General features: G+C 60.2%; 1 protein-coding gene across 4 annotated transcripts in view; it reads left to right on the top strand.

Annotated features, from left to right (window-relative positions):
- ERI3 (ERI1 exoribonuclease family member 3) overlaps positions 1-25,116 on the top strand; it is a 125,596-nt gene that overhangs the window by 85,356 nt on the left and 15,124 nt on the right. For all 4 annotated transcript variants that reach the window (XM_056130956.1, XM_056130955.1, XM_056130954.1 and 1 more), the window contains exon 8: positions 19,229-19,328. In XM_056130956.1, the coding sequence (XP_055986931.1) occupies positions 19,229-19,328 (100 nt within the window). The remainder of the gene's footprint in view (positions 1-19,228; positions 19,329-25,116) is intronic.

Genomic DNA, 25,116 nt, shown 5'->3' with positions numbered 1-25,116 from the left:
AGCCCCATGAAGTCACAGTTTTCATGACTTTGTTGTATTGGTTGAGTGTGGCAGAGCTCACCCTTGGTCCCATGGCTGCTGTCGGTCAGGAACTCCTGGGCTCATTTGATCTCTCCTATGAAGGCAGACCTTGATCTCTCCTATGAAGGCAGACCCCAATTCCCCCGATTCCCCCTGGGGTTGCTGAGGCCTTGTATTAGCACCTGTCTCCTGCCCTCTGAGGGCAAGTTGGTTCAGGGCTGCTTGCTCCTCTGTCTTGGCTCTCTCTTCATCGGGACAGTTTGGAGCTGCTCTTCACACGTCCCATGGTCCACCCACTGACAGAGTGCAAGTCATGGGTTCCCCTGTGTTCACGGAGCTGAGTCTTAAACTTTTTTTTTTTTTTTGCTTTTTGGGTCACATACCTGGTGATGCACAGGGGTTACTTCTGGGTCTGCACTCAGGAATTACCCCTGGCGGTGCTCAGGGGACCCTATGGGATGCTGGGAATTGAACCCGGGTCGGCCGCGTGCAAGGCAAACGCCCTCCCCGCTGTGCTGTCACTCCAGCCCCAAGTCTTAAACATTTTTATCCCCCCTAAAAGAAGCCCCACTCACCTGCTCATTTCTGTTTCCCCCCCAAAAGCCCCACCTTAAGCAGCCTCTCATCTGTTTTCTATCAGCTTGCCTGCTCTTGCAACTCTGAAATTTCTTTCTGTGTTCTCTTATGAGTAGCTTCTTTGGGGAAGGGGGGGGGCATTAGTGGCTTCCCCAACAGCAGTCAGGGGCCTCTCCTGGTGATACTCGGTCTAGCGGTGCCAGGCCTGATGGTTAGGTGCTCAGGCCTGGTGGTGCTAGGGAAGCAAGGAGATGTGGTGATGGGTTCAACTTGGGGTCTCACACACGCCAGGCATGTGCTTCCACCCTTTGAGCTCTCTCCCTGGCCCCTATGAGTAGCTCCTTCCATTTAGGGTCTCCAGATTCTTCCATGACTGTGAGTCATGCCTATCCTCCCTCCCTCCTACCTGGTGGTGTTCAGGGCTTACTCCTGGCTTGCTCGGAGATCACTCCTGGCTGTGCTCAGCGGACCATATATGGTACCAGGCATCAAACCAGGGTTGGCCTCCTGCGAGACCCTCTGTACTAGCTCTGCGGGCCAGTACTTAGTTTCTTTCTAATGCTAAGTGATGACCCACTTCATGGCTCAGCCACGCTTGGTCCATTTGTCCATCAGTGCACATCTGCCCTTTCCCATTTGGAAGAGGCTCATTTACACCCGGGGGTCTTCCTCATGTCGTCACTCTGAACATTCATGCACCTGTTGTCTTTATCGGTTTTGCTTTTTTTTTTTTTTAAGAAACCCTCATCTGGCTTTCCCGTTAGATTGTGAGCTGAGAGTCGGTTGCCTCTGAAGAGTCTATACTGCCCCGCCCCCACTCAGCCCCCAGTGAGCACACTGCGAGTGAGTGGACACACTGTGCATTCCCAGTACCTGCTGCCCCTTGGGGTGTAGGAGCAAACTGGGGGCTGGTCAGTAGTAAACTGGTGGCTCCAGTTCCAGAGCCACTGTGCGCGCAGCAAAGCTCCCTCCTCAGTGTCCTGGGCCACCCCTGTCGGACCCCATCGGCCCCTCCTGGCCCAGCTCACCGGGGCAGAGAGGGACTCCAGCTTCCTCTCCTTCCTTCTTCTCCAGGGGACTCTGGATTGCTCGACACACGGAGGACTGAATCCGGGGGGACTCTGGTGGTGAGCTGGGCAGGTTGGTGTCTGCCCGGAGCCAGGCTGGCATTTGCAACAGCTCCTAATGCCTGGTCCTCTGAGGAGAAGAGGCCCCTTGGAGCCAGTTTAGAGGGAAAACGGGCGCTTCTAGGCCCAGCAGCTTCTGAGAGATTAGTAAAACCAATATTTCTCTTTCCTTTGCACTTACTCACCCTAATAGTTTGTGCCCATAATTAGAATTGGGCTTTATCAGGCTAATTAGGAGGTAGGAATGATGGCAGGAGGGCATGTGGGGGTGGACGGGGCGGGGGGCAGTAAATCTCGGGTTTTAATAGGTTTGTTCCGTAGTCAGGTGGTGGTCGGCAAGGCCTGCTAGATCACCGGGGGCCTCTCCTCTCCCTTCCTCCTGCTCCCATCACTCCTTGAAGTGGCCTTCACACTTTGCCGTCCTTGTCCCCGCTCCCGGCGGCGGCACCGGGATAGGGGTGATCGGGAAGGAGGGAGGGGACCCCAACGGAGCTTCATTGCCTATGCACGCGCCGTCCAGCCTGGCGGCATGATTACCTCGCTGAGAAATCCGTCCAGGCGCGGGGCTGCTGATAGCAATCATTGATTAAGAGGGTAATTGTCCTGAAAATTCAGATTGATCAGAAGGCAGAAATGATAACTTGTGTAACTGTGTTTAAAGCCACGTCCTGTCAATAGAAGAGACTGAGATGTATCGCGTGGAGAGGGGGGCAGAACGGATGGGGGTGCGGGGGCCGCCATCCTTCTCGAGGGCTGAGCAGGATGTTTCTTGTCAGTAACCTGGACTATTGGAGATTCAATCACTTTTATCTCCCCCTCTCTCTCAATCCAAATGCCTTTTCATATTAGGAAATTAGAATCGGCCCTACTCATGCAAGATTTATTAGCTCTGCTGAGCAGTCAGCACCGAAGAGTAAATGATTCTGCTTTGCTGGAGCTTTTTACACATTAGGACCCAACTCCTTTCCTGCTCAGGGCCGCTGGCTGCCTGGAGGAGGGTGCTCTGTCACTCGGTGCTCGGGGAGCACACTTCACTGTGGTCGGGAAGAGGAGCGTCCGCTGGAAAACTCTAGGGTCAGCTCACTGGTCTGTTTCTGACCCCTGGTCCTCGTCAGGGGTCTCAGTTCCTTCTCACCATGAAAGCACGGGCTCCCGTGGGGCAGACCAGTCTGGTGGTTTCTTGGGTTGGAGGTGCTGAGTGTGCAGCGGGGTGGGGTGCGGCGCTGCTGACTCCTCCCGGGGCCGAGACGGCCCTCTCCCTGGGGCTTGGGAGGCCGGGAGCATCTTCCCAGTCCCTCGGGGTGTTGTCCAGGAAGTTGCCTAGAGTGTCAGCTGGTCAGAGCCAGTTGAGGGCTGTGTGAGTCTGCTGACTTGCCATGTCCAGAGCATCACCTGGGGCCATCTAGTCCCCCTGCCCCCCAGGATATCCCAGGGGAGGCCACAGGTCACAGTTGTGTGAATGTAGCCCGTGGCACAGGACTAGGGGTTGCCAGTGAGATGGGGGAACCACGGGAAGGAAAAAGATGGAAAAGGGGCCCCACTGGAACAAGGTTGAGAAACTGTCTACAGGACCACGGGATTAGAAGAGGCTCTGGCCTGCCTGCAGTGTGGACTCCGGCAGGGAAAGGGTTCCTCGGTGCCACTCTGCTCTTGGGCTTGGCAGTGGTGTGGCCTCTGTGGGCAGCTGGACTGCTTACCTGAAGGGCAGGGCACCTGTGGGCTCGGTGCTTGTGAGAAGCACCATTTTCCTTCCCTGTGGCCTTATCGTTTTCCTTCCTCCCGGGCCCTGCTCTGCAGCCCCCTGCCTCTTTGGCTCACAGGGACCCTGATGTCAATGAACAGAGGTCAGTCACGGTCATCTTCTCTCACCCTCTCCCCTCCTCTCCTGCAGAGGTTTGGTCCCGAAGACCTGATCGAGCAGGCGGAAGGAAATGTGGCTCCGTGGGCGGGGCACGTGCTTTACCTGCTCGTGCCCCAGGTCCCATCTCTGCCCCTGAGCACCACCCACGTGGAGGCCAACACCCCCGAACGAGAGAATGGGAAAGCAAGAGTGTCGCTTCCTTCTGCTGTGGGGCTGGGGCACTTCGGGGGCGATGGAAGGAGCGTGATTCCAGGCGCTGCCCTCTGCCCACTTTGCTCTTTTCTCGTGGCCCCTGGAAGATGCTTCTCAGAACACTGACTCGCTTTCCCCAAGTCCAGGCACTAGCTGGTCTATCTCTGCACCAGGGCTAGCATTGGAGCTGAAAGCGCTGGGTCCCCAGGAGCTGATGGGGGGAGCAGGCAGCAACCACCTTAGTCCAGAAAGGGGGTGGGGATGTTGTGTCTTGTGGGGGAGGCGGCTTTCTGGAGGGAAGAGCCTGGTCAGCATCTGTGTCCCGCTCCCTAGACGGGAGCAGTACATCGTGTCCCAGCCGCCCCTCAGGGGCTGCACGGGGAGCAGGGCAGGCCTCCCTTCTGCGCCATGAGCCGCCCCTGCGGCCCCACCCCTCCAGAGGTATGCAGAGTGCTCAAGTGCAGGAGTTGGGTGACCCCCCTGGTGCTACCCTGGGATGCAGAGAAGTGGATGCAGTGTCCAGGGCCCAGGAGCTTCCAGGGATGCTGTGTGCCTCCCTCTGCTTCTGAGCCAGGCTTCCCCGCTGCCCGGCGCAGTGTTTGGCCTGGACTTCTGTTTGCCCTGGTTGGGGCAACACCCAGAAAGGGTGGACATGACCTGGCAAGATGACACTTAAGTGCCAGGCCTGGGAAAAGGGGTGGGGGAAGGGAGGGAGACAGTCCCTCCAGGGTCATGTGCCTGGAGTGGCCTTCGGTCCCGGAGGACACGGATTCTCCTGGAAGGGCCCTGCAAGGAGTCTAAGTTTCGAGGAGGCCAGGGCATGTGTAGGGGACACAGCGTGGCCCGTATCGGAGCCGAGTGGGGCGAAGTGGCAGCTGAGCTTGTGCTGGCGAGAGACCTACCTCGGCAGGCCAGAGCACTGCTCAGTTCCGAGCCTTCGGGTAAGCACTGCCAGCCCTCCTCGGCGCTCCGAGCACAGCCGGGTCGAGACAGGCCGAGACCCAGGCCGGCCCTTCCCTGGGCCCAGATCCCGCTCCGCTTGGTTCCCGGGCCCTGGCAGGGGGAGTGGGGGACCCGGAAGCCGGGAGACTCATTTTCACTGGAATTTGACCTAAAGCAGGATTGGAAGAGAAGAAAAGAACGTGAACAAAAGTACAGGCAGGAAGGAGCTGTTAACGAGCCTTTCTTTCTCTCGGGGACAGAGCCGAGTGCCTGGCGGGGGCGCAGCGCCGGCTCCCGGCTCCTCGGTGGCTCTCTAAGGCCGCTGCAGTTTCTGGCCGCTCCTGCGCGCGCTCGCTCTCCTTTCTTCCCTCTCCTCTTCCCCGGCTCTCTCTATTATGGGGACTTGCTCCAGCTCTTTCTCTCTCTTCTGTCTCTCCTTTTGTTCTCTCTTTGTCTATTTATCACACTGTGAAGGTTGAAAGAGATGTTATTAATCTGGGAGAATGAAGGCAGGATTAGTGGTATGAATCGGATTTTGAGAGGTGTAATGATAGAAAGACTCGCTCGGCTGGCGGCCTGCGTGAGCTTGATAAATGGGGAGCAGTCCAGACTGACTCGCGCCTTCCTCCGCACTGTGCGCCCTGCCCGCTGGGGCGTGCCGCGCTCTCAGATCTGCCAGCCGGCCCACCCCGCGCCTACCTGAACCGGAGCAGAAAGCCAAGGGTAAAGCAGACACGAATATCTCCCGCCGCACTGGGGGACATCATTGCTTTCGGCACCCTTCTCGAGTGGAGGCCCGTCGAGTTCTCAGAGGACCGTGGGCGGAGGGAGTGGGGACCCAGGTCTCCTGCCAGCTTCCGGCGCCTCCCAGAACAGAGCCACTCTCCGGCACTGACGGGGACCTTCAGGGTCCCGGAGCCACGAGGCAGTCCCTAGACCAGGCAAGTCGGAGGCAGTGCCAGATCAGGTGACATCGGAAATGAAGCCAAGTGTGGTGGGGGACGGCCAGGCTATGAGCTGTGGCAGCCAGGGTGGGACTTGGAGGAGGGAATGAGGCATCGGAGGAGCAGGGGGCTTCCTGAAGGGGGATCCCGGCAGCCAGTGGGGCCGGGAGAGGGCAAAGGGCGGTGAGCACACGCACAGCTGCAGGGACAGAAGGAAGCCTGACTCCTGTGGAAGGTGCCCGAGCCACCGACCTGGTGAGATTCAGATCGGGAAGGGGCCCCCGAAATCGGCGCATCTCGGGCCTCGCTTGCTGAAGAGGGAAAGGACCTGGGAGCTAGAGTTGCCATATCCGGGAATGATTAATCCGGGGCTGTTGCCTGCTCAAAAGATGACACTTTGGCCACTTCTCACCTCCCTATCTGCCACCAGAAGATGGTGGCTGCTGGCTCGCTGGGCCTGGTCTTGGCCCCCTGGCGTTCCCGCCCCAGCCTCCTCTGCGGGCAGTGGGCAGCACTGCCCCGGCCAGTTGCTGCTTGCGCAGTAAGCCGGAGCCCGTGGCGGGCTCCGAGCATGTTCCCCCTCTGCCTCCAGGTGGTTCCCTGCTCCCCCTCTAGTGCAGTTCCAGGGCCTTGGTGGCTTCTGCCTCTGTTCCCCTGCCAAGGACTGTCTGCCTTCAGGGCAGGTCTGCATCGGTGGGAGTGAGCGGGGTTGCTGAGTTCTGGCCGGCCTGCATTGAACATGAGTCTTGTGAGTGGATCGGGCAGCTGCTCATGTGACTTCCTCCTCTCCTTCCAGATGGAAGGGGGTCTTGGTTCTCCGGTAGTTCTTCCCAGGCCTGGCTGCCCAGCTTTGTAGTTACGGCGGGAGGTGAGGGGGATGGCTAGTGCCGAGAGGGCCTGCCTTGCAGGTGGCTGGTGGTGAGGCGGCTCTGCTGTCACCCAGGAGCTTTGACCTCACCACAGTCAGATGTCTGAGCAAGCACCACCTCAAGGGGCGCCATCCCTGGGGAGAACCACTGTGAAGGGAAAAAAAAGGGGGCCCGAGAGATAGTAAAGGGTAGGGCTCTTGCCTTGCATGCAGCTGACCCGGGTTCAGTCCCCGGCACCCCATGTGGTCCCCCAATCCCCACCAGGAGTGATCCCTGAGAACTGCTGGGTGTGGCCCCAGAATGGGGGAAAGGGGTGGAAAAGACGTGGCGGCATCAGAGTGTGACCCCTGGCAAGCACGTGTAAGCACAGCAGCGAAGCCCCAGCAAGCACACGTCTGAGACTGCAGATCCCAGTGAGCACTGTGGCCAGATGTGCGAGCACCACGACCCAGCGAGCATCCCAGCCAGGTGCTTGTGTGACCCAGGTCACTGCAACAGTAGCAGTGAAGGGAATGTTGTGTGTGTGTGTGTGTGGGGGGGGGGGGTTAGGGGGGTGGGGGGAGGATTAAGGTAATGATGGCGATGATAAAATGCAGTAGATGTGCCAAGGAACTAGCCATGGACGTTGGCAGGACACCCAGGAATCCCCTGAGGATGGCTGACTCGCGTGCGCCCACACTGCCCTGGGAAACAGTGCACACCCATAAGGGTCCCCTGAGGCCCCCGCCCAGGCCCTGCACTCCGGCCTCCATCCCCGCTTCCTGCTGCTCCAGCTGTGATGTGGCGCCTTCCACGTGCTGGGTCATAGCTGGCATGAAGGCTTTCCCCTTCCTTCCTAGCAGAGCAGCCTGCATTGCTCTTCAAGCCCTTATTTAAGCCATCACTTACCGGTCACTCGTCTTTTGTGCGTCAGCCTTTCCCCGAGACGCAGCCCTCCGAGGACATACTGATGCTTGTCTGCGCTGTGCATGTCTGCTGCGGGTTGCCTTACAGTGTCCGTGAACGGGCCGGTGGGGTGCCCAGACCTGCACCCTTCCATCCCTTCACTGCAGTGGAGATGCAGTCATGCCCGGATGTGAAGACCTCAAGAGGGTGCTCTGGGCCTCCGCTCTGGCGGTCTCGCGTTCTGCCCCCTCCAAACATCAGAGGCCCTCACCTGACTTTCATTCTCTCCCTGGGTGATCCAATCCACTCCACTCTCCACGCACCAGCCTCGGGGCTGCGGAATTTTCTTGTCTCTGTGGAGATCACTGAACTGAGCTCCAGGCCCTCCACCGTCTGATGCTGCCCGCTGTGGATGGCCACAGAAGGCCGTCTTGGTCCTTCCTGGCGAGTCCCCTCCAGGTCAGGGTTTCTCCTTCGGGGCTCTTGTAGGATCTTGGTGTCTCACCCTGTGTGGGTTGACCTGTGCTCCCGCGTCCCTCCCTCTAGCTTGGAGGCTCCTTGAATACAGTGGTCTTGCCTCTTGATCTGTTCCAACTTGCACAGAGCTTGGCATATGGGAGATGCTTGATTATGAGCAAGTCCCAGAGGAGGGTGGGAGGTCTGGCATGAAAGGTCGTGAGCACCCTTTTCATTTCTCTCCGAGAGAGTGAAGGTGAGTGTTCCATGTGCGAGCGTGCAGGTGCCTTCCAGTGCGTGCTGTGTGCAAGCATGCAGGTGCCTCCCAGCGTGTGCCGTGTGCAAGCATGCACATGCCTTTCAGTATGTTCCATGTGCATGGATAGATGTGCTTTCCAGTGTGTGCCGTGTGCAGGCATGCAGGTGCCTTGCAGTGTATGCCGTGTGCAGGCATGCACATGCCTTCCTGTGTGTGCTGTGTGCAAGCATGCAGACACTTTCCAGTGTGTGCCATGTGCAGGCATGCACGCGCCTTCCTGTGTGGGTGGGAGGGTGCCACATGCTTGATAAAGGATTGCATTTTAATTTGAAAAGCACTTTAGAAACTTAAAGTGCTTTGCTTAAGTGCTGACTGCTATTAGTGTCTCCTTTTTATTAGGAAAAAGGACATGATTTTTCTCTTTTATCTTCAGGCCTGTCCAACTTCTGAGAGTCAAACTTAGCAAAATGCCTGCCCCTCACTGAGGACTAGTTACATGCCAGGTTCAAAGCTTTGGACTTGAAACATCGAATTCTGCTTTGCAGACTGGTTCTGACCCCCCTGGGGGGTTTGGCCCTCACAGCTCAGTATCAGGGAGGGGGTGAGAGAGACAGGGTCATTCGACGTGGTGCAGGCTGCAGTCCCAGACCCCTCCCCCTCCAGATCAGCTTGGGTGGGAGGACATAGGAACCTGGATTGTTTTGGGGAGCGACCCTAGTGGTGATCAAAAACCCACTTGTCACATCCTCCAAAGGGCTGGACTTGAGAGAGAGGACTGGGGAGCAGTGGCCCTGGGCAGAATGGGGTTTGTTCAGCTGGAGGGTGAGAGGCAGCACCATCATGGCTGCTGGACCTACCAGTGGCCCAAGCTGCCACCACAAAGGGCCAGATCCAAGGGAGGGACGGAGGGAGGGAGGACATCTGTGCTAGGGTGGCACGAGGAGTTTTGGTCCAGAGGCCAGAGGTATAAGGCAAGACTCGAGTGCCTTCCAGGAAAGGTGGCTTCTCCCTCTGCAGATGGCCCGGGGCTGCACTGGCAGCAGGTCTCAGAGGCCCCACAGCCTTGTCCCCGGCCTCCCTGCATGGCCTCTGCCCCAGACTCTCTGGTCTGGCCTCTCTCTGCCTGCCCTGGGTGTTCCTGGCGCTGCCCAAGGCCGAGGTGCTGCAGGCAGGGGGCTTTGGCCCATCTCACTAGTGCCCGGTGGTCCCCATCTCCTAGTCAGGCCCTAATGGGGGCGGGGGGAACTTGGGCGGGGTAGCGTGGGGGGAGTACGTTGAGCCTTCGGCCTTAACTGAATTTCCATACCTCCTGTTGTTAATTATAGAGATGTAATAATGCGATTAGTGCACGATTAAAAAAAATCCCTGATATGATTACCATGGATTTAATATCACATGATATATCATTATATCGTTATGCAGTGACAGATGTAATTGAAATACACTTATTGGAGCCGGGGGTGGTGTTTCATTCAATCCCCAGCACCCCGGGGAGGGATGGGCCAGCTCCGAAGAAGCCAGGGGAGAGGAAATTGTAATGAAAACAAAGAAAACTCACAATGGAGCTCTCACCCTGGGCAGCTGCCTTTGACTGCCCTGCTGCCTTCCGGGGTGCACGGGGAGCCCCGACAGGTCGGCCTCTTCTAGGGGGCGAAGACGGAGGCAGCATGGCCCAGCGCCCCCCTAGCTGTCAACCCTGAAAGTTCAGTGTCTCCCCAGCCTCTCTGACTCGGCCGTGAGGGAGCACGAGGGAGATGACTCTGCCTTGGGCATGGGTGTGGGGCCCTCCTGGCGGGGCAGCCGTCCCCAGACGCCTCGGACCCAGGCTGCAGCACGGCAGGAGGGTGGGCACACCGAGGTGAGAACTGTCCCTTCCCACTTTTGCTGATGGGCTGAAGGGGAGGAGCTCCTCTGCCAGCACCCGGAGCACCGTGAGTGGGTTCTGGGCCCCTTGTGTGGGGCCTGGCCTTTTGCTGCCGGGGTCTGTGGACGAATCTCTCCCCAGCCAGGTCATGCCTCTGTGGTTAGAGTTTCGAGGAGGAGAGGGCAGGCGGGAAGAGGCTCCCCTTCTCCTTGCCTCTGCTTTCCTGTTCCTTTTTTTTTTTTTCCTTTTTGGGTCACACCTGGCGATGCACAGGCATTACTCCTGGCTCTGCACTCAGGAATTACTCTTGGCGATGCTCGGGGGACCATATGGGATGCTGGGAATCGAACCCGGGTCGGCCGCATGCAAGGCGAACACCCTACTTACTGCGCTATCGCTCTAGCCCCAAGAATAGCACTATTACTGGCTTTAGATACTTGTAAAACTACTCACCTTATTTTGAGTTGCTTTTTCTTCCCTTCTTATTTATTTATTGCTTTTTGCTTCTTGGGTCACACCTGGCGATGCACAGGGGTTCCTCCTGACTCTTCACTCAGGAATTACTCCTGGCGGTGCTCAGGGGACCATATGGGATGCTGGGAATCAAACTCGGGTCGGCCGCGTGCAAGGCGAGTGTCCTACCCGCTGCACTGTCGCTCTCATCGCTCTAGCCCTGTTTTGCTGTTCTTGAAGGAGACTGGATGGGACTGCACAGGCTACACCTCTGAGACTCTGACCGCCAGCCCTTGCTCCCTGGCAGAAGTGTCCCCAGAGAGAGCTGTCTCTATTTCCCTGCTCTGCAGGGACCATGGGATTGACAGCAGGGACAAGCCCTGCCCTGGACCTCCCCAAATCGGGAGGTAACCCCAGTTTGTAAACAGAGCTCATGTTCTAGCGGCTCTTCAGACTATGGTTTTGAAGAAGGGGGCTGGAAAGATTGTACCGGGATAACCTTTGACCCTGGTTCGAATCCCCAACACTGTGTATGGTCCCCTGAATAATACTGTTGGGAGTGACCCATGAGCACAGCTAGGTGTGGCCCACCCCCCTCCCTCCCCCCAAACAATAAACACAAAAATTAAAGAGGGATGAATCAGGGAAGAAAAATAAAGGTGTGTAATCCCTTCCCCTGGTGCCAGGGATTGAACCCAGGTCTTGAGCTTGCAAGACACATGCCCTGTCACCGAGCCACGTCCCCAGCCCAAGGAAGGTTCTGTCCACTTTTTGTGGCGTCTGTGCTCAATGAGACGGAGAGTGGGAGAGGGTGGAGCGTGTGCTCTGTGGGCTGGAGGAAGAGCTTGAGGCAGCTCTGGCGGTGTGTAGCGGCACCCCCGTGCTTGGTGGGTGGAAGGAAGGAGGAGACAGCGGGGTCCCTGTGTTTCTGGTAGAGCGACAGGCTGTGTTGCTTTCTCTGGGATGCGGAAACCCAGGAAGGAGCATGTGAGAGAAGAGGTACCCCAAGGGGTTTTTCAGCTCAGGTTGGACACTGACTGAGCAACAGGAAATCCTGGTTGGGCAGTTGGAGAGGTCAGAGCTGGGGAGAGTGGCCAAGCAGGGACAAAGCAGAGAGCGGGTGTGAGTGCTCCCGAGGTGACCAGACGCACAGGCGACTCACCACCTCTGAGGGACATTCGCCAAGTCGGATGTGGAGAGAAGCACAACTGGAAGGTGCAGGGCAGAGCCGGCTGCAGGAAGCCGGACCTGCCCCCGGACAGGGCCTGTGCTGGAGCACTGCTGTCCTGCGCATAGCTGAGCGGCAGGGAGGGCTGGAAACCAGACCGTCGGGCATGCGTCGGGGCGGGGGGGGGGGGGGGGGAACGAGGCGTGGGGTGGCAGTGGCTAAGTGAGGGCGAGCGTAGACAGCCTTGAGAAGTCTGGGCCTGGGGAGTGGCCGGTGGACTTTAATTCACGCTTGTGTACTTTTCAGAGCCAGGCGCTGCTTCAGCACTTCCCCGAGAATAACTGAGGGGACCCTCGCTGAGTTAGAGCAGGAGCTGTTCCTGAGCCCTCTGTACGGAGCAAACCGAAACCGAAGTTTCTGTGATAGTCAGGCCGGTGCTTGAACGCTAGTGGGAAGAGAGCAGCGCACAGGAAAGGGGGTGAGGAAGAACAGGGCGGAGGCGGCGGGAAGGGAGGAGCCGGGCAGCCCAGATGCAAGAAGGGCCACGTCTTTCCCCGGGGGACAGCGCGGGGACGGGCACCGCGGCACGTCCGTCTGGGGACTCAGGGCTGCCCTGGGAGGTTCTGCCCAGGGCTTCTGACTCTCTGTCCACGCTGAGAGCCATCATGGGTCTGGAGTGGGTCTTTCTAGACATAGTGACTTTCTCTCGCTTGACTTAGCTCCGGTGGGGTTGGAGGTTTTCCTTCCCCGGGAAGAACACAGCTGAATGGTCCGGAGAGGTGCGGCTTAGGGAATGGATGCCACTGGGGCTCCATCCCAGGGGTGCAGCTCCTGAGAGAAGAAGCGGATTGGGGCCAGAACGTGGGTGGGGGGGGCGGGTGGGGAGCGAGTGATTCTTGCCTGGCAGGGGAGAGTCCCACAACTGTGGAGATGGGTTCCAGAGCGAGGCTCAGCATTGCACCCTGCTGCTCTGGCCCCTCCAGTGTCCCCCGAGTTGATGCTCTTGGCAGGGTGTCTCTATTTGCGGCAGAAGAGTTCTCCATTTGTGCTCTCCCCTGGGAAAAGAAAAGGAGTCGAAGGAAGTGCTGAGTGGGTAGAAAAGCTGGAACGATTGGGAGACTGGGCTTCGAGTGGACTCTGATCAGATCTTAGGGGGAGTTGCCCAGTTTGGGGTGATGACAAGGCCCGGCGTGTGGGTAGGGGCCAGAGGACCGGAAGGGAGGAGGAAGCAGGTCACTGGGGCACACAGCTGAGAAATTGGAGAGGCTAAATTTGAACGGGACAGGTGGCCCTGTCGATGGTGAAGTCGCTGCTCTGATCCTGGAGGTGGGTGCTTTGGGTCAAGCCCACGTGAGCGTAGCAGCGGCCCTGCATTATACAGAAAGAAGCCGAAGCGCTTGGCAGAGTGTGTGGCGAAGGAAGCGGGCATAGGTTTCATGGTTAGCATCATGGCCTCAGTCATCGCCCCAAACTTGGTGGCTTCAGGCGAGGATCTCAGTGCCATGTTTCGTGGGTGTGTTTAATCTCTGCGGCAGGAAGCGGCTGGGCTCTGGCCCTCGTGTCTTTGCAGTCAGTGACCAGAGCTGGTGCTGGCGTGGAGGGACCTGCTCAGAGCAGCCAGCAGCTGGCTGGACAGACCTCTGCCCCCACGCAGTCTTTTGGCTTCTCTGCATTGGTCTCTGCATGGGCTCGCTGGGGCTTCCTCCCAGCATGGCCGCCCAGCTCAGTGGACAGGACTGCTCAGGAGCTTGGGGCGGCTGTCCCCAGGAATGAGGAGAGGAATGTGCCGCCCCGGGTCTTGGGGTAGCCTCGACGGCACAGAGCAGTGCTTGTGCTGAGCTCTGCAGCTGAAATGATAGCAGGGGCCGGCTCTCCCTCAGAGGAATGCAGTCTTCACTCTGACAACTGGCGGCTCAGAATCACACTATCAGGAGAGCATGTGAGGTGGGGACCAGGTGGCAGCCATCCCTGGAAAATAGCCTGAGCCTGGGAAGAGCCGTGAGACTGGAGACCCTGATGGGTGGCGCCAAAGGAGGTGGGCCTGAGCGTGGGCATTGCTGAGCGGCCTCAGGTGTGCCTGGGGAGGACAGCCCGCATCCTCACAGGGGACCCAGGTCACTCACCCCCATTACAGTGTTGGTCACCGGCAGGACTCCAGAGCCAAGGGCAGCCCGGGCTGTGGGTGCAGCACCCTTGGGGTGTTACCATGGGTCCGCAGGGGATACCCCCAAGCTGCCCCCCTGCCCCGTTCCCGTAGCTTCAGTGTTCAGAGTGGGCCTGTGTGTCTGTCCGGCCCCCTCTCCCTTATCTTGCCAGTGTCATTGGTCATTGAATAGGCGACCTGATTCACTTTCTCATCTTGGGAAATGGCCCATTGGCTTTTGGCCCACAAGGTGCCGGATCCCAAGAGTCTTGGTAAAAGGCCTGTCCCCGCCTCTCATGGGGGCCAGGGCCGGGGGGCTGCGGGGGTCCCGTGTGCTGTGACTGCCATGGTCACACTAGTGTTTGTAGAACTTGCAGAGCGGCCTGGACTCCTGCCTACACAGGCCTGGGCTGGGTTCTAGCTCCCCACCGCCGCCCTGCCTACTCCGTGTCCACCCCACTCAAGGCCCTGGTCAGTAGCCAATGGGTGGGCCGAGACCCCCCGGCAGCTGTCGATGCCTCTCCTCTGCTCTTTGAAGGATCTGATGCTGCTGACGATGAGGGCTACTTCATCTATTAAACCCAATACACTTGTCGCAGCTGCTAAGCCCCCGTAAGCCGCCGGGCGCCGTGTTTGTGATGGGACTGACAGTGCATGGAGGAGGCTGATTATACACGATTCCATTTCGCGGGCCCAGCAATGTAATTTCACAGGGCGATCAGCGTTTGCATGTAATAGCAGGCTGTGCTGAGGTGTCAGAATATTAAAGGCGCTAATGGCAAAGCTCCCTGTTACACAGGGGGCCACCCGCCGCGGCTCCAGCAGGGCTGCGCGGCAGGCCCGTCGCAGATGGCTGGCCACTAAGCTAATGGGGCAGCAGCCAAGGCGGGCAGAGCCGTGAGAGGGAGAGCCAGCCGGGAGCAGCTCGGCACCTGCTTCCCCGCGCATGGAAATGACAGCTGCCCCGGGGAAGGGGGTTGTGGGCCTGCCTGGCACTGGGCTGGGTGCTGGGGTTGGCTGGGCCGGCCCTCGCGTGTGCCTGCCCCGGGGAGAGGCACAGCTTCCCCTGTAGCCCTTGCGCCAGGAGTGCCCCAGCAGGGTGGTGGGCCATGGGGGTCGGGAGGGTGCCACTGCAGAAGTAGCACCCCGAGGGTGTGGGGCCTGCCTGACCAAGGGGCACTCTGGTGGGCCTCAGAGAGGGCGGAAGGTCCCCAGGGAGAGGTGAGCGGTGCACCTGAGTCTGAAGAGCGCCTAAACAAGGTTCCCACCTCCCTCCAGCAAGGCCAGAAAGCCTGTGAGTCCCCTCCCGCTGCCCACGGGATCCCCTGTCCCCAACGGAGCGGGAAGGTTGGTGGAGGAAAGGCAGAGATGGCAACGAGGGCCCCTTGGTTGATCCGGGTGTTACCATGGGTCCGCAAGGGATACCCCCGAGCTGCCCCCCTGCCCACGTTGGCTGCCCTGCTCTAACTCAGCGTGCTCCTGCCCACCTCTTTCCTTTGTTTCTGCTATGTCTTCTCCCCACTGTGTTGTCAAGCCCTCACAGCCCTCCAGGACCGCAGCCTCCAGGAAGGCTTCCTGGTTGCCCCGGCTGCAGGGGGCTGGCTGGTTCCTGAGGCTCCTGCTCTCCTTGCTCCTGGGCGCCCAGCCCGGCCTCTGTGCCCAAAGTCTGAACTGGACTCAGCAGACCCTTGTGGGGCTCAGAGAGGGTGGAAGGTCCCCAGGGAGAGGCTGAGCGGTGCATGCGTGGGTCTGTCTGCCTGTTCGTGCATGGGTCTGCCTGTCCGTGTGTGTCTGTCTGCCTATCCGTGTGTGAGTCTGTCTACCTGTTCATGTGAGTCTGTCTGCCTGTCTGTATGTCTGTCTGCCTGTCCATGTCTGTCTTTTTATGTGTGGGCCTGTCTGCCTGTCCATATGTAGGTCTCTCTGCCTGTCTATGTTTGGGTCATTCTGCCTGTCTTTATGAGTTTTCCTGTCCGTGTGAGAATCTGTCTGCCTGTCTTTCTGTGAGTCTGCCTGTCCATGTATGGGTCTGTCTGTCTGTGCGTGGATCTGTCTGCCTGTCCGTGTGTGAGTCTGTCTGCCTGTTCATGTGTGGGTCTGTCTGACTGTCCATGATGGGTCTGTCTGCCTCTACATTTGTGTCTGTCTGCCTATTCGTATGTCTGTTTGCCTGTCTATGTGTGGGTCTGTCTGTCTGTGTGTGGGTCTGTCTGCCTGTTCATGTGTGGGTCTGTCTCTCTGTCCTTGCAGGGTCTGTCTGTGTGTGAGTCTGTCTGTCCATGCATAGGTCTATCTGCCTGTCTGGTTGCGTGGTAGCTGCAAAGGGAGCTAGGTTGGCCTTTGCGAGTGAGTGTTGGGGGTGGTGGGTGCATGGGGACAGGTGCAAAGGGGTGGCAGGTGTGCGGAGCCAACCACGTATGGGCAGGAGCAGATTGCTGGGAGACCCCAAGATCTCCGGATGGCTTCCTGTGGCCACCGGCTGTGCCAGAGGCTACCAAGATAGCAGGAATCTTGGGGAGCGTGGGGTGTTACGCCCTGGAACTGTGCCAGTGGGGAAGTGCTGCCCCAGGCGGGTGGCGAGGCCTGAAGTTCAGCAGTGTGGCAGGACCTGAAGGAGACACACCCGGTCCTCAGCGGGGGCAGCAGGGAGAACCCGGCTGAAGGAGAGCAGTTTTAATTAACCGTTTTTAATATCGTTTTGGACTTGGGCTGGTATGTGAAGGCCCCGCTGGAAGCAGCATTTGTAAAAATTAAATCCCTCTTATTAGGAGCTTGGCAGACCCGTGTGCACGCACCGCCCCTTCCCCCGCCTGGGCCCCCGAGGAAGTGCCGGATGGGGCCGCGGCACGGCAGCAATTGGTTCTCGTGCCTTGTCTGGGAATATGAAACCAGGCGGCATGACACCGAGTCATCTCGGCCTCCGCCGACAAGCTAGACTGCCCTTCCTGAAAGGCATCGTCAGGCGGGCCAGGCCGCCGCCCGCCCGGGGCTCCGTGCACCCTGGTCCAGCCAGGCCCACCCTGGGCCTCCCAGGAGCAGCCCGCCGCCGCCCCCCTCCCCCCCCCACACATCCCTCGCACACGTCTCCGGCTGGGGGAGATCTTGGGGAGTCATAATTATAATAATAATCTAATCACAGTGACACGTCGGGGCAAGCGTCTAACGTTATCTGGAGTGGTCTCCCGCTTAGCGGCGATAAGGCTGGGGATGACGTGCCGATAACGCTGAGCCGCCCTGTCCCTGCGCCGCCAGCAGAGCAGAGGGGCCTGCCGCCCTGCCGCCTGCCCGCCCGCCCGCCCCTCTAAGCCGGGAAGCGGCAGCACCTGCTAATGCAAGTGTTTAATATTTGATGGGCTGGGATAAAGCAGGATCACCTTCGAATTGAATTGAGTGTCAGCCGAGAATCTATTACTGAAATTCGGGTGTGATTTGACAGCAAAGTAGACGATGTTATTCTTCACTAGTTACTGCAATCTTCTCCCCGACATCACTTAAATATTTTTTTCTTTGCTTGAGTAAACACACATTATCCTTCTTTTTTCCCCCTTCCTTCCCTTTTTCCTTTTTAGAGGAGAGGGGGGGAAAAAAAACATCCCGCTCGCCTTCTCCAGGCTGATAGAGTAGATTGTTATTTCTTTATTTGTCCTATTAAATGGAATTTCTGATCGTTTAATCCGGCCTTTGTAAGTGATTTTAAAGTACTTGAAAGCCGGCCCGCCGCTGCTCTCTGGCCCGCCGCGCTCCAGCCGCGGCCCTGACCGCGCGCGGCCGCTCCTCTGGCTGTGGACCGCCCACCGGCGGCTCTCCCTCCGCGCTGGCTGGCAGCCAGCGTCCTCTCCCCTGTCCTTGAGCCTCACACGCAGCCCCCGAGTGTGGGGACAGCTGTGACCTGGGAGAGGGCGGGGATGCGGGCTGGGAAGCCGGGCTGCAGCTCTGCGGGGGTGGGGGGTGGGGTTGATGGACTCTGGAGGTCTGAGGTGAACGCGTGGGCCCGGGCTGGCGGCCTGCTTCCTGCAGCTGTGAAGGAAGGGGGTTCACTGGACTCCCTCTCTGTGCTGGACCCACTGCCCGGAACAGGGGTCTGTGGTGGGCGGTGGTGGGCAGGTGGCCAGTGGTCACTTTCACTCCCGTAAGTGCAGTCACCATTCGTTGCCGGCCACACAACCAGCCTCATTCCCACTAGCCACTGCCCACCTGCAAGAAGGGCAGCCTGGACCTGGGGCCCTCTCAGTGGGTCAGAGGGGTGTGGTCAGCTGGCCACGTCACACACAAACACACGTAGGAGCCTGAGACTGGGTTAGCTGGCAGACTACAAGTGAAGTCCTGGTGGGGTCACCTCATAGTACCTAGCAGTGCTCTGACCTCTGTGAGTTTCTTCTTGCTGGGCCTCAGTTTCTCACTGGGACATGCAGTGAGCTATGCCCATGGGGTGCTGTAAGAGAAACAGGAGAAGGTGATGCTGGTCCTGCTGTCCCTGTCCCCCGTGAAGGTTGGTGGCGGCCAGGTGTCGCGAGTCGGGGATGGAGGCAATGGAATGCTGGGGCGGGAGCAGATCGATGCCCCCAGCACTCCCTTCCCCAACCCCAGGAAAACAATTAAGTACAGATCGATGGGTGGCTGCTTTGAATATGCATAAGTGAACACTTGACCTTCAGCGGAGATCTACTCCCCCACGGAACACACACACACACACACACACACACACACACACACACACACGCGCTCGCTCACTCACACACTCGCTCTCACACTCACACCGATTCGCTCACACTTTCACACCTCTCACATACACCCCCACACGCTCACACACTGTCACACTCCAACACTGACACACTCACAGACACTCTCCCCACACACATACACACTCATACCCATGTTCACTCACACACACACACTCACTCACCAACTCATACTCACACACACATTCACTCTCACACTCTGTTCCACTCTTCCACACTCACACTCTTCACGTGCTCCCCTCACTGCTGCTTCGGTGACCAGGTGGCCTCGCTTGCGCCCCACCGAGCACTCTGCGTCCAGCTCACAGGCAGTGCTGGCGCGCTCCGTCTTCCTCTTCCTCCGGTGCTTTGGATTCCTCCATCTGTAGGTTGCTCCTGCGCTGTCTCTACGACTGCAGAGGGGCCCGGCAGGAGTGCGGAACTCTGGAGGGGGTGCTTAGGAGGGGTGCAGAGTGAAAGGGCACACTAAGGACGGGGCTGCTCTGGAGACGGGGCCTTTCTCTCTCTCTCTCTCTCTCTCTCAGAGCCTGTGGGTGGGCGCCCAGTGAGAGCGGGGGTCTCTGGTGGGGAGTTGCCCTGGAGGAGGGAGGCATCCTGGGGGAGGTGCGGGGGAGGGTCCCACAGAGGGGGAAGTCGCATGGCGACAGGAAGCCCTTGGTGGCAGATCTGGGTGGGGGGCTGGCGCGTGAGTGGGTGGGCTCTGTTAACCACCTGCCTCCTGTCTTCCAGGCGTACAGCTTCGCCATGGGCTGCTGGCCCAAGAACGGACTCCTAGACATGAACAAGGGCCTCAGCCTGCAGCACATAGGCCGGCCCCACAGCGGCATCGGTCAGTCCTCCCCGCGCCCCGCCCGCGTGCCCCCGCCCCACTGCACAGAGTGGCTCCCCCAGGGACCCCCAGGGTGCTCCCAAAGCGGGGGGTGATGGGGAGGGGATCGAACCATGCCATTGGGGACCTCTCCAGCTACGCTGAGGAGGAGGCTGGAGTCTGGGCTTTGGATGGGTCACAGGTCGCCTGAACGCAGGCCATCCCCTGCCCACAGGCCCCCCCCCCCTCCCACGTCCCCTCTGCCCTGGCCGCCTCCTGGGTGGGTGATGTCCTCAGAGGGTGGGCACACGTCGGCTGGCCCACCCCCCTGGAGCTGGAGGAGGCTGTTTAATATTGTTTCAAGTCTTGGCTACTAAACTGGGCGATCAATGGGAGTTAAGGAGATGAATTATTTAAACCTCACCAGCTTTTAATTAGTCGGGGTCCTTCTGACCGATGGCTCCGTCCACAGGGTATTGACGCCCCAGCAGCCCCCACTGAACAGTGCCTGGCTCGCAAGAGGACATTTGGGGTACAAGGCGTGGGGGGGGTTGTGCTCCCTCGGGAGGACTCCTGCTGGGGTGGGGGCTGACATGACTCGGCATTGGTGGCTCTGCGCACTGTGTGTGGGAGACACCAGCCGCGTGTCCCCGGGTGTCTGTCTGAAAGTGCCTGCCTGTCTGCAGCAGTGGGTAAGGGCTGTACTGTGTGTGTGTGTGTGTGTGTGTGTGTGTGTGTGTGTGTGTATGTAACGGTGTATCTGTATCTGTGTACATTCTCCCGAAGGCGCTTGTCACTGTGTACAAGTCCCGTCAGCCTGTGGATTCCATCAGGAGATGCGTTCGTTCCTTTTGCGCATGGGTCTTATTTGTGTCGTGCGCACACACGTGCATGCAGATTCTCGCAGCTGGGGACTCAACTGGCCCTGGCTTTGTTCTGAGCAGGGAGGGGCAGTGTCCCCTGGATGGTGTCTGTGACCTGTGTGCCTGGGGGGATGAGGGGGATGAGCCCTCGGGCCTGCAGGCTGCCCAAAGGGCTGCCCCAGGGACGCTCCCCTTCCTCATTTGCCCAGGTGGCGTGTATTTTCCCCTTTACATCTCTGACCCGGGTCCTAGGGTCAGTTGCCCGCGGCATTGGGGGGTCCCTGCAGTAACTTCTGCTCCTGCCCCTGGAACTGTTTCATACAGCCTAGAGGAGACCCCGTCCCAGTATGTGGTGTTTCCTCCTGAGAGGACCCGGAGGTCAGGCTTGGAGGGGACCGTTGGAGGGGGAATTGGTTGTTGGGCACAGGCACAAGCCCCTTGGAAAAGCCCCCATGTAGGGACTCGTGGGGACGTCGCAGGAGTCCATGTGACTGAACTGGGCGCTGGGGTTAGGGAGTAAATGGAGGAGAGTGGGCGGATGAGGGGAGCGGCTCTGAGGCAGGGGAGAGCCGTGGGCGAGGGGCTGAGAAGCAAGGGCCACGCAGGCGGGGCGTGAAGGACACCAGCAGAGAGGGGGCAGCTGCCGCAGCTGGGGTGGCGCGTGAGGGCGAGGCTAAGAGACGCCTCGGGTCACTGTGGGAGAGGCGCTGGGGGCTCCCTGCTCAGAGAGGGGTTTCTGCCCGGGACCGAGTCCCCAGCGGGTCTCCTCAGAGAGGCCCCCAGGCTGCCCGGCTCTCTCCCACAGGCCTGGGGCCGAGGCGGGGACAGGGCTGCTTGCCCTCTCTCGGGCTCTTGCGTGGGTTTGGTGGAGTCTCTGCGCCAAGGTGCGGGTCTGGCACACTGCGGGTGCCCGGGCACCAGGGCCGCCTCGGGTCACGGGGTGGCTGGCCCCGGGCCTTGAGAGCCGAAGGAAGAAGGTGCCCTGCTCGCTGGAGCGAGGGGTGCGGGTGCGGGTGCGGGAGGGAGGAGGGTGCAGGGCATTAATTGGGCTGAGAGAGGCGGGGAGGGGAGGCTGGGTGGCGAGGCCCGGGGTTAATGGCCCTCGCGCCAGAGAGACAGCATTAATGAGCTTCAGCTGGCGGTGCCCGAGCCACTGTGCGTGCTAAAAGGGTCGCGCTGTAAGAGTTTGATGTGGACTGCCTCCCAGCCCCGGGGTCAGGGGTCAGCGCCTGTCACTGGCCACTCAGGCTGGTCTTCAGTGACATGGTGCTAATTAACTGTGTGAGGAGCTGCCAGCCTGGAGTGGGGAGCGCTGTTGGGGGTGGAGGTGGGGCATGGCGGTGCCGGGCACAGATTCTGCGGCCTCCGCAGTTGCCGCCTCCGCGGTGTGCAGAAGAGTCCATAGTGCCCACGGCAGTGGCTCTGTAGATGCGTCATTCGTGGCCTTGGCCTCGGGGGTCCCTGACTGCCGACTGGGGTGTGAGGCCAGGCCCATGGAGCCTGCACTGTGGTCGGGGTCAGGCCACGGAGTGGCCTGGTCAGTTCAGAGCAGCCCGCGTTTGGCCGGGAGGACCGAGAGGAGAGACCGCAGAAGGGGTGGCCGCAGGGGAGGGGCCAGGGTGGAGGTCACCCCCTGCGAGCCGGGCCTGACGTCGAGGAAGGGCTGTGTCTGTCCAAGGACAGACCCGGTGCCCTGTTCACAGAGACCTGGGGCTGAGGGACGGGTCAGTGCGGGCTGGACTGCCCGAGGAGAGACCTGCTCTCTGCAGCATGGGGCGGGGCTGGGTGTGGCTGCCTTGGGTCCCAGACACAGTGGACCCGCAGGGTGGCTTCCTTGCTTCCGCAGAGGTCAGCGGGTGGGTCCTCGGAGGAGAGGGTCCTCCGGAGCTGATGCTCTGTCCACAGCCGCCTTGGAGGCGGCCCAGCCGTGCCCAGGAAGTGACCTGCCTGAGGGCCCAGAGCCGGTCCCCGTCTGCCGACTCCAGGTACCTCTCAGGGGTCAGTAGGGCCTTGCGACGCCCACAGAGAAGATAGGACAGGCAGCCCCCTCCCACCACCCCCGTCTGCCCCTCCAGCTCCAGCGCAGCCCCTGGAGCAGAGAGGCAGCCCCCCACCCCCACACTCTCCTGCAGCTTCCTCGGTGAGTACAGTTGGCCTCCTCACCAGCCCTGCCCGGGGAGCGTGTGGGCAGACTGGAGAGCCCTGGGGGCCGGGTGTTGGGGGGGACGGCCAGGCGCTTCCCGCCCGACCCTTGTGTCCTCTCCAGGCTTCTGCCCCACCTGTTGTGGGCCTGCCCACCCGGGAAGGCTCCCTCTCTCGGGAGCGCGTGCCCGCCACAGTTGGGCACAGGAGCTGGGCTGGCAGGTGGTGGGGTGGGCCAGGCCTGGCCTGTGGTCTCCCCTGAAGGAGTGGGGTGTCTATCAGGAGTCCAGTCAGAGCGCATTAGCTCGGTGACACGGATCTCATTAGTGCCCGTGAGAGGTGTCACTGCGGGAGAATCAGCGGCTCCAGGAGACGCTTGTACCAAAAGGAAGAAAGGACGGTGACAGCCTTTTCTCTGCCGCCCGCCGCCCGCCGCCGCCGTGCTCCGGGCCGCCCGCCCGCCTCCTTGAGGGGAGGGGGTGTGAGGGGGGGTGCAGGCTAATGAGCTCGTCTGCAGTTCAGCTCTGCCTGCCCTCCTTGAAGTTCCTGGGGCCCCTCTGAAGACCTCGGGCCTGGGATTAGCACACACCAAATGCCAGCGCCCCCCACCCGGTGGTGGGGGCGTCCCTCTGATCTGCCTGGCCCTGGCCTGCCCCTGCCGCCATGAGCACCGGGAGAGGGAGGAGGTAAAGCCCCGTGGCTGCACTGGCCGGGCTCCAGCCCCCCAGCGCCATGACAGTGGCCATGTGCTTCAGTGCCAGGCTCTTTTCTCCTGGAGGGACGAAGACCGGCGTGACCTGCCCACGCAGGCAGTGACCCCAGCCAGGAAGCTGTGAACGGGTGCAGCTCTCTGGCTCAGCCCGCAGGTGTCTGGAGCAGCAGCCCGCCCTGACTTTGGCCATCTTGGGGACCAGGACAGGGACAGCAGCCGTCCCTGTGCCCCCCACGCCCAGCTTTGGTTTGTATTTTTTGTTTTTTTCTTTTTGGGTCACACCCAGCGATGCACAGGGATTACTCCTGTCTCCGCACTCAGGAATCACTCCTGGCAGTGCTCGGAGGACCATATGGGATGCTGGGAATTGAACCCGGGTCGGCCGCGTGCAAGGCAAATACCTGACCCGCTGTGCTATCGCTCCCGCCCCTCCTGTCCAGTTCTTTGTGGTGGGTCCCAGGAAGAGGGAGGAGCTGGGGTGGGTGGCTGAGAGAAGGGGGTACTCGGGGGACCCCTGTTCCTCCTCCTTCCCCTAGCCAGGTCGTCCCTGCACCTTGTCAGACCCCGGGCTCTAGTTTTCATTAGCAGCTGTGCATGGACAAGGGACAGGCAGGCCACCGAGTGGGCCTCGCCTGGATGGAGGAAGGTTCTGGCATTTGTCCGGGAGGGCCCTGTGCGTCTGGGTGACGCGCTGGAAAGTACAATCTTTGTTTCCTACCTTCCTAGCCTGGGGCCCGGCCTGGCCTCCCCTTGTCTCTCTCTGTATCTCCTGTCAAACCATCGCAGACGTAAATGACAAAGAAATCAGAAAGACAGATCAATGCCGGCCAAATTAGCACTTGCAGATAGACTGTGCGGATGTCAGCGCCCTGACCCCTGGTGATCCTGCAGCCTCCGCTGCTGATATTATGCAAATCGCCTCCATCTGGCAGGACCTGCGTGCTGGCTGCTCCCTCAAAGGAGTCGGGCGGGTGGGGGCCTGCGTGAGCGCATGCACGCGTGCTTGTGGGCGCTTGCCGCCTGTGAGGCCTGCGGTGCCCACTGGGCGCCGGTGGGGTGATTGACAGGGCCGATAAGGGGCTGCATTGGATTCCTGTGGGCTGGCGGATTAGGAGCGGCCACAGATGGGAGATAACCGGACTTCATTTCAGTTTATTTTCCTCCTTATCCCCTCGCCCCACCTTCGCTCCCCGAAAAACACAATCTCTGTAGTTTGCGTTTTCATCAATATTTGCAAGTCATTACCACTGGTGTAAGGTGAGAGACAATGTCAGGGCACAGCGGCCTCCCCCTCGGCCCCCAGCCCCCATTTCAGCTCTGGCCGGGGTGTGCCCGCCCCTGCCAGCTGTTCTGTCCCCTTTCGTGGGCTCCCTCCCTTCCTCGGTGTTACTACCTAGAGCCCGCTCCCCTGCTGGCTGCATGCGGCCTGGGCCACGATCCCATCAGCATCTGCTCCACGTGGGCTCAGAGCTGGGTGCAGTACCTGATCCCGAAGACTCTCGTCTCCTCGAATTCCCCAGACCCTGGGGGGGGGGGCTGGCGCCTCTGTTGCAGGTGAGGATACTGAGGATACCGGGGGAGGAGGTGGGAGAGTCGGGGTGTAGATGCTTCTCCCCAGAATCTCTGCTCACATGCCCCGTACCTGGGGCCAGCCAGACACCCTGACCTCAGCCAGACCCCAGGGGACTGACCGGCCTCCAACATCCCGTCCCGAGGAACCCTGTGCCAGGCCGCAGCCAGGAAGGACGCAGGAGTACAGAGCGCATGGAGCCGAGCCAGCCCAGCCATGTCGCGGCGCGTGGCCTCCAGACCCCAGCAGCCCAGGGCGTGAGCCAAGGCCAGCGCAGGCCAGTTGGTGGCTGTCCCCGGGGAGGGCAGGGGGGCTCCCAAACCGGGTCCCTGCCGAACCTTCCCAGCGGGCAGGGCTGGGAGCCGGGAGTGCTGGGGACATGTCCGGGGACACATGTGCAAGGGGAGCTTGTCCTAATGAGGAGAACATGGCTGCTAGTTAGGCGAGGGGCGGGCGGGGAGCCGCAGAGCTGATTGAAGGCAGGGGCAGGGGTCAGACAATTAGGCCCAGATCCGGCCGTTT

This window comes from Sorex fumeus, unplaced genomic scaffold (genome assembly GCF_029834395.1).
Source record: "Sorex fumeus unplaced genomic scaffold, SorFum_2.1 ptg000082l, whole genome shotgun sequence".
Lineage (NCBI taxonomy): Eukaryota > Metazoa > Chordata > Mammalia > Eulipotyphla > Soricidae > Sorex > Sorex fumeus.
Note: the sequence above shows the minus strand (reverse complement) of the source record. Positions and strands in the feature narration are given on the sequence as shown.